The sequence below is a fragment of the Sinohyriopsis cumingii genome, chromosome 16, assembly GCF_028554795.1.
Source record: "Sinohyriopsis cumingii isolate HCF-2022 chromosome 16, ASM2855479v2, whole genome shotgun sequence".
Taxonomy (NCBI): domain Eukaryota; kingdom Metazoa; phylum Mollusca; class Bivalvia; order Unionida; family Unionidae; genus Sinohyriopsis; species Sinohyriopsis cumingii.
The window spans coordinates 32659554-32669291 of NC_142976.1; the positions used below are offsets into that span (position 1 = coordinate 32659554).

The 9738-nt window shown below is 37.6% G+C and overlaps 1 protein-coding gene across 1 annotated transcript; it reads left to right on the forward strand.

Annotated features, from left to right (window-relative positions):
• Positions 1-8445: 8445 nt before the first annotated feature.
• On the forward strand, positions 8446-9222 carry LOC149780167 (uncharacterized). Its single transcript, XM_089936181.1, has one exon. The coding sequence runs from the start codon at positions 8446-8448 to the stop codon at positions 9220-9222; it is 777 nt and encodes a 258-aa protein (XP_089792307.1).
• Positions 9223-9738: the final 516 nt, after the last annotated feature.

Sequence of the window (9738 nt, forward strand, 5' to 3'; positions counted from 1 at the left end):
ATAAACACGTTCAGAGATAGAATAAGAAAAGAAAAGCAGTAACGTATTTGATTATTAAGAAAACGATGCCCCGAGATTGTTGCGAATGCTCTATGTCAGAACTCGTTCTGTGTGCCTTGCCACCTACCATGATGACGATGCAAAACTCCCAATCGATAAAATTTCATCCCGTTTTTGACACTCTCTGCCCGTATCGAATTTTAAATGAAAGGCCAGGCCAAAGATTACACCGATCTGAATAACAGTCACTTTTATCTTTAAGTAAAATTTAATGAACATCCCGTCAACAATTTCATTCATTCGTCATTCACCAAAGCGGATTTGTACTTGAATAACAAACTGGTCAGCAGCAGCATCATTTCGTACCTAACAAATCATGTGACGTACGGAGAGGAAGCCAAGAACACTCTCCTGGTATGGAAACTTGACAGTTCAGTGACACGGGTATACATACAGGTGACAATCCTCACAATGATGGATTTAACAACCATCGAAACAAAATCAAGCAGGGGCGCAGTTTAAAACTTATGGATCGTTTGCATTAGGACATGTTTTTGCGAGACAATTATCTACTGAACGGAATAGATGTTTGCCGGAGACTGAATCGAAGTAGTACCGGTTCCATTTGATGGGCAATGCTAACAGGTACAAAACCATCATCCAATAAGCCAGACTCCACTTTATCCTAACTGGGATCGAACACCATTCACACTTTGAGCAGAACGACAGCCAATTATCTGATACGAAGGGCGCAAGTTAAACCTTCATCATTGCCTCTTGCCTCCAATCCAAGATCAAAGACCATCTTGGCCAAGTACAGCTTAATCATCGGCATCGCAATGCAGCCCGGAACGGTGCCATCGATCAAATTTCTTGAGAGTTTTAGCACTTGAAGGTGTTCAATATAGAAGTTACTCAAGATGGCCAACCCTTGTGTACCAGGCTCTTCGAACGTAATTCTACCCAGAAAAAACATTTCTTCAGATCTTCCTTGGCCTTATATGAAGCTACCGAACACTTAGGCACCAATGTCAATCACATTTTTTTTTTGTATGACGGTTATATATATTGTTATGCTTTGTGGGCTTTTAATTTAACTCTTGACCAAGGCACCGACATGGGACATTTTCATCCTGTAAAATCCGACCTACTTCGTGTGGAACTTCAATTTGCGCTCGCCAACACGGTGAACATCATCTCATATGCATAATTTGAGAATGCTCTGGAAACCATCAGCTTGAGAGAAGTGATTCTACCCTATTAGAAGTATCTAACGCTAGCCATCACTGGAGATGGTCGACGAGGATGTTTTGAAGCCAGAAACCAAAACTACATTCAGAAAGGCAAGGAGATGTCCATGATGTCGAAATGACCAGAACAATGATGGATATTATGTTTATTGGATTTCATCTCCTTTATCTAACACTCCATTTCGTCTGATAGTATGTATGGGAATTTCAGGCCCTTCACTAGGCGTTTTTAGATGGTGAATTTAGAGTATCGGAAAATGGAGTTATTGTGATGATAGTATGTTTGTGCGATTTCATATTCTTCATTTACATCACACCCGTTTCTTCTGATCGTTGGTGCTCATTGATAGGCACTAGCAAAGGCTTGTTGAATTGTGCGTATGCATATTGGATGGTATAGATCATGTGCTGGATTATACTGTTTGTGAGACTTCATCTTCGTTTACACGATACCCTTTTATTATGATAGTATATGTGGGATTTAAGAGACAACGCAAGACGTTTCGGATAGTGTGTATGGAGTGTTAGATAGTAGATATCTATTCCATGTTAACTATTCGTAGACCCTAATGAATGTTCGACTCCCTGAAGCTAACACTTTCGACCCCCTTCTCCTGTGTTAAATTCGATAAACAATTCTTTTGTGTTAATTTCATGTTGACCCCTATAAATTGTGGTTAGCATTCAAAAAGTGAGTGCTTGATTGTGTTGTAGTTGGATAGGAATCAAAATGCGGTTCTTGGATTGTCTATGAAGCGTATTTGTGTTTGTTTGTCTGTCCTACTGACATTATCCTTCTCGTTTGACCCCATACACAGTTTTGACCTCATAAACACTTTTCGAACCTTTAAACACTTTTGATGCCCAAGTGCCCCCCACATATTAAGCCTAAGGACACATTTAACATAGTATTTCAGATACCAACACATAATGAAGTGAACTCGAACACGGAACCGTGTCAACCACTTGGAGACTAGTCACTGGTAACACTGTTACAATTTGACCCAATAAACACTTTTGACCCCCAAGTGCCTTCTGCATAGTAAACCTATGGACAAATTTATGCCCCCAAAAAGTGCCTATGTTGACCCCAAATCGTATCATATAATACTCACCGTGACTAAGTAACTCGTGAAATCTGAGTGCCATAGTGTCCGATCTGGAATGTAAACGTTTTGCCATAGTTCTGAAGCATTCTTAAGGCACTTCTTCGGATGATTTACCTATTAGTTTAATTACATTTTCCACGATTGCTGCTATAATAAAGTAGAATGGGGTGAAAATATTTTTGAAATATATTTTTCTGGGCAGGAAATTTATAAAATTTACATCCATCACCATAATCATCATTAATATTTCGACCGTTGGATCGTGAACAAGTCTTCTTCCTCTTCTTATTATTATTTGGAAATCTAGTCTTATTTCTGAACGTTTTCAACTATATACATAAGTTTAACATTTCTAATTGGTAATTGTCGGTTGTACAGAGAAAAAGAGAGAGAGAGAAATAGAGACAGACAGACAGAGATACACAGAGAAAGGAGCTATTAGTCTACGAATAAACTAATTTTAACTTAATTTTGAAGGACACGGCTGAAGGATAGTGTTTTAGCTTTTAATATGCAAAAGGTATCTAGACAATTCGGCCCGACTTGGACCGAAAATAAAACCATTCGGTCCATTTGAAAAGACAATTTGGCACGACTTGGACCGAAAATAAAACCATTCGGTCCAGTTGAAAAGACAATTTGGCACGACTTGGACCGAAAATAAAACCATTCGGTCCAGTTGAAAAGACAATTTGGCCCGACTTGGACCGAAAATAAAACCATTCGGTCCAGTTGAAAAGACAATTTGGCCCGACTTGGACCGAAAATAAAACCATTCGGTCCAGTTGAAAAGACAATTTGGCCCGACTTGGACCGAAAATAAAACCATTCGGTCCAGTTGAAAAGACAATTTGGCACGACTTGGACCGAAAATAAAACCATTCGGTCCAGTTGAAAAGACAATTTGGCACAACTTGGACCGAAAATAAGACCATTCGGTCCAGTTGAAAAGACAATTTGGCACGACTTGGACCGAAAATAAAACCATTCGGTCCAGTTGAAAAGACAATTTGGCACAACTTGGACCGAAAATAAGACCATTCGGTCCAGTTGAAAAGACAATTTGGCACAACTTGGACCGAAAATAAAACCATTCGGTCCAGTTGAAAAGACAATTTGGCCCGACTTGGACCGAAAATAAAACCATTCGGTCCAGTTGAAAAGACAATTTGGCCCTACTTGGACCGAAAATAAAACCATTCGGTCCAGTTGAAAAGAAAATTTGGCCCGACTTGGACCGAAAATAAAACCATTCGGTCCAGTTGAAAAGACAATTTGGCACGACTTGGACCGAAAATAAAACCATTCGGTCCAGTTGAAAAGACAATTTGGCACAACTTAAATTTATGTTTTTAAATGCTAATATTCCGTAATATAAATATATGTGTGAGATAAATAAAAAGACAAATTATTTGCATGGTAAATTTTGAATTGCCATTTTCGGAGAAAATAATTCACAATTATGATTTATTTGTGCTTTTGGATAGAATAAGTGTGATGAATAGAATAGTGGGAAATAAATATGTATGTATACACATGCTCTTGAAAATTCGAATTAAGAGTTTATTACAAATTTATTTTTAAGCATAAGACAATTGATTGTACATGGCTTCATAACGTACAGGAAAACAAGAGCAAAGAAATAATACTAAGAAGAGGAAACGATTAGCAACCCTCCAAGCCGTGAAGAAAGGAAGTGCACAGAACAAAGGAACTCTCAAACAAAGGAACGATAGTAACACGCAGTAAGATAGTAATATAGTAATGTAATTTAAGCCTGCGGGCAAATGCATTCTCTGTGCAGTATTTAAGTATTAGGAAAGAAACCTTACATTGTAGCCAACAACCCGGCCCCTCTGGGATTAATGAAAACAACCCAATAACTGACTCACAAAACCCAATACATAAAAACAATGAGTAAATCATAACAAACTTAAAAACCAAACCACATAACAACCCAGATACGCCTACCTACCTAGGCAAAGGAAAAGGACCTTAGAAAACTAAATCAACCCCACCCACCCCCACCACAAACATCCATAAAACAGGATCAATCAAGCAATGTAGGACCAAAACCAAACAAAAAAAAAAACACAAGTATAATTCAATTGACCACACAATCTATCTCAGCAGTAAGAATAAACAAATATTCAACCTTAATACATCTAACATCAAGTCAACTCTCACCAGAACACACCAGTGTCAATGCAGAATAATTAGACCCAAAACAAACTACATAGTAATCCAATGTAGCATTCTAGCACAAACACAAAAATATCTCGAAATTGAAAACATTGGACAACTCAAGGTTAAAATGGACCGACATTATCAAACCCTAAACAGGAACACAAACCCAACCCCACCAAAGGTAAAAACAATAAATATAAAAAGACACAATTAGGCCTAAGTGCAGGACAACTAATAACAAACTCAACTACAACATACAAAAAGTTTCAACACTCAAGGGACATAATAAATACTTCCCAAATGAAACCTTATTCCAACAATCCAGGAAAACAGCAACCTAATCATCAAAAACGTATAGAAGTAAAAACTATACAGGACAGGAAACAACCAAAGCTGTTATTGAATCAACGGAGCCACTGCCCACTTTAATCAAACTTGGCCGATGAGGAACTAGGCACCGTTTAGTACCCTTCAGAAACAATCCTCGTTTGTGCACGAAATGCCAACACTGGGGACACTTCGTCCTTAGATGTAGATTTGGACATAGATGCCACCGATGTGGTGGTAAACACCAGGGCAAGTGCCATGCACATAAACAAAAATGCCCAAATTGCAGGGAAGAACACCACCCAAGATCACCAGAATGCAGATATACCATCAAAGAACAACTAGCCATTGAGATCATGGACGCACAACACATACCCTATCAAGACGCAAAAACAATTGCAAATAAAACAAATCAACCACCCAAACAACCTAATGTAAATTTAACCAAAGAAAAGAGAAAAAAAGAAACCTACTTCCCCTTTTAAAATAAACACCTCAGTTAAGAAATCAATAGCCATACAAATAGAAGTCACATAAAGAAATATCATAAACCCTAAACCACCCGATAGGAAAGAAAAATCAAAGCATACAACTCAAGTAAATACCCAATTATTAAAAAACCCTTTAGAAGGAACAATAGCTACATGACATATACACTAAATGACATCATTAGGTCACTAAAAGGACAGTCTAACTCACTTAGAACAATGGAAAACTACTTTCCCTGAAAAATTTAACAACAACCGTGAATAATACAACTAAAGACAAACTAACCATCTGGCAATGGAACAGTAGAGGATTATTCAAACACCTACCGAATTACAACACAAAATCAACCGGGCAACCAATAAATCAGATATAATATCTATCCAGGAAACACACCTTACCAACAAACAAAATGAATTACCCAAAATAATAGGATACTCACCTGGAATCTTTAAACACCGACACAATTGACAAAAGGGAGGAGGTCTAGCAATCTTTACTTTCGACACAATAACATATGTCGAAACATTACCAACTCCAATTACCACAAACAATATAAACAGCACTGAACATCAAACAATAATGATTAGCACATGTAACACCGATATTCCAGATTATTAATCTATATGACCCAGGGGGCAATAATCCTACAATTAGCGCATATATCTACCATCAAATTACCAAATCCAAAACCAGCAACTTAATCATATGTGGGGACATTAATGCCCATAATGAACTATGGGGAGAGGATAACGATGATATAAGGGTAAAAAATATCGAAGGGTGGATAACCAATCACAATCTAGTCATCCTCAACGACAGATCCAAAACTAGACTAAATCCTGAGAATGGGTCCCTCTCAGCCATAGATCTTATAATAAGCACCCCCAAATTAGCGCAAATCACTGACTGGCGTGTAGATCAAGAAGATTCACTATGAAGCGATCACTTCCCGATCATTATCACTATTCAAACTAAAACCCAACACATACCCATTGAAACCCCTCCCAGACGGAAGTATAGTCAAGCTAACTGGAATCAATTCCAAATACTGCTTGAGCAAGAAGATATTGACAACCTAGAACATCCAAATATTGACAACCATCTTGACAATATAATAACTACCATTTTAAAAGCAGCTAATCAGAGTATCCCAAAAGTAACAAACAACAACCAACAAAAGCCGAAAGTACCATGGTGGGATGAACTATGCGCAATAGCGCATACGGCCAAAAAGAGAGCTCTAAATAAGTTCCAAAAAACTAAAACCACATTAGACTACATTAACTATAAAGAAAAAGAAAAGTTACTAAAGAATACAATCAAAACAGCAAAAAATAGCACATAGCATGCCTTCTGCTCTAAACTCAACCTAAATACTAATTCAAAGCAAGTCTGGGACAAAATTAAAGCAATTAGAGGAAAAACAACATATACAACTCACAAACTTAAAGGTTCTAATAGCAATAAAGACAAGGCAAACATACTAGTAAAACATTTCTCAGATATGAGTAGCAATATCAACTATTCCAAAAATTTCCAAGACCATAGACAAGAGATAGAGCTAACACATACTCATATATTCCATGACCTAGGAAATCCTGATTCGGACTTAAACTGTGAGATTACACTGAGTGAATGGAACAAGGCACTTGCTTCCAAAAAAAAACCATCCCAAGGTAAGGATCAAATAGGTTATATAATACACAAAAATTTAACCAATAATATTACCAAAGCAATCCTCAAATTATTAAATAGAATCTGGGACACAGGACAACTACCACAAAGTTGAAGCAAGCCATAGTAATACCCATCCCCAAACCAGGCAAAGACCCCAATGATATAAACTCATACTGACCAATTTCCCCCACAAACAATTTATGTAAACTAATGCAAACCATAATATCAAACATACTGAAACACCACCTCGAAAGCAACTCCTTACTAGCTGAAAACCAGTGTGGCTTTCGAAACAAACGCTCCACCATTGACCAATTATTCCGACTAGAAGCGGATATAAAAATAGCATTCAACTCAACGAAGAAAACGGAAAACAGATAGAAACCTTGTAGCAGTTTTCTTGACTTTGAAAAAGCCTTTGACATGATCTGGGCCAAAGGTCTGATTGCTAAACTTACCCGATTGGAAATAACGGCGCAACTTTTTAACTGGATAAATAACTTCCTAACAGGTCGCAAAATTATAGCAAGAATAGGAAACACTCCCTCAGACGAATTTGCCTTAGAAAACGGCACCCCTCAAAGGAGTGTCCTCAGCCCAAAACTCTTCAACATAATGATAAACGACCTAGACCATAGCCTGGCCTCCAACAAGGTCAATCTATCTTTAGCGGCATCTGGACAGCCGAATACCCCGCTTGTAAAGCATATGAGCCTAGACAACATAGGAAAATGGGCTGACAATTAGGTGTTCAAAATCTCGCATCAAAAAACAGTAGCAATAATATTCTCCCCAAAACGCAACTATAAACTAGTATACCCAAACTTATATATCCAGGGAAAATTAATTAAATATGTTAAAGTGCCCAAATTCCTAGTTATGTATTTTGATAATAACCTAACTTGGAAACAACACATAGAATACATCATTAAAAACTGTAATAATGATCTAAATGTATTACGAAACCTAAAAGGAACATCTTGGGGAACAAACCATGACACTCTACTCAAGAGTCATTAATTAGATCAAAGCTGGACTATGGCTACCAAGTCTATAACTCTGCTAAACTAACATGGTTAAAAAAGCTAGACGCACTACAACCTAAAGCACTACTCGTGCGTACTAGACCACTCCCGTCAACTTCCCTTGACGTGCTCCAGATCCTAACCGGGCAATTACCATTATACCTGAGAAGGTAAGAAATGACACTCAGGTACACCATTATGATAAATAACCACCCCAACACTCATCCTACCAAAATCGCAATTAATAAATGTAACATCACATTTTAAAACAAACTAGTACCAAATATACCAGGCTGAAACCTGGCCCTGGAGCTCAGAGAGAAATTACCTATCCTTAAGCAACAAGAAGAATACGTAAAACCACCCAACCTAACCATCTGGATGCAAACTGCCACGAGGGTTAACACCAAGGCAACTGAATATGGGAACAAACACGAACAAGAAAACAAACCTAAAACAATAACAGCAAATGACATCCGACAGTCATATGAAGGATTCACTAAAGTCTATACAGACGGATCCAAAACAGCTGAACCACCAAGAACGGCGGCTGCAATAGTTATCCCAGAATATAACATTCAAATGGGATCCCGATTGCCAGATTATTGCTCAATCTTCACCACTGAATTCTGGGCAATCGCTGAAACGCTGAAATGGATAAAAGATAATAACATACCAAATACGGCCATAATAAGCGATTCTCTTAGTGTAATCACATCAATTAAAATTTGCCATACTAGGACCAGAGAACATTTCTTTGACAGGGCCTTCTGTATGCTCAAAGAACTATCCACAAGAAATCAGATAGTTGACTTCATGTGGATACCATCGCATATAGGTATCCCTGGAAACGAACAAGCCGACAAAATCTCAAAAACCAAATTAGGAGACCCCAACCCTATTCCATTAAAATATAGCACAACCGAAGCACAGAGCTTCACTGTAAACTACATAAACCAAAAATGGCAGGAGCATTGGAATACCTCCACCAAAGGTAGGAAACTATACACTCTCCTATCAGAAGTTGACCGATCCATCAGACTACCTAAGGGCTCCAGTGTAGACCAAAAACTCATTAACAGAATTATGACAGGAAAAACTAGGTTAGCAGGAAGCTTTGGCAGATTTATCGGACCCAACCCAGCTAACATAAACTGATCTATCTGTCACACTGTAGAAAACCTAAACCATATTTTCAATGATTGCACAAAATACAGGAAAGCAAGGAACAACTTCCAGAAAGCTCAAAAGGAAATCAGATCACTTTATAAATACCCAGACTTCCTATATACATCTAATCCAAATAAGCACTTAACTACTCTAAATATATTAAGATTTCTAGGAATGACAGGACTCAAAAATAAGATATAGTCAATAATTAACAGCTTAATTAAACAATCATTCAAACCCCATATCAAACTCAGGTAAATAATTATGACGGCCGACTAGGTCTCGTGGGTTCACAGACCAACACAGCCGTTCACATCACACGGACACTGCTCTTCACATGGGTTCACTGAAGAGCACTCCACTTCATATGGGTTCATTGAAATCGCCCACTCAAAACAATCTAGTAAAAAAAAGACAGAGATAAAATTCAAATTTAGGAAGAAAAAAATAAATAAATAAATAAACAAATAAATAAATAAATAAATAAAATAAATAAATAACAAT

Excerpts from the sequence above, each read along its gene's own strand:
- LOC149780167 (XM_089936181.1), top strand. The coding sequence starts at position 8,446 with ATGCAAACTGCCACGAGGGTTAACACCAAGGCAACTGAATATGGGAAC.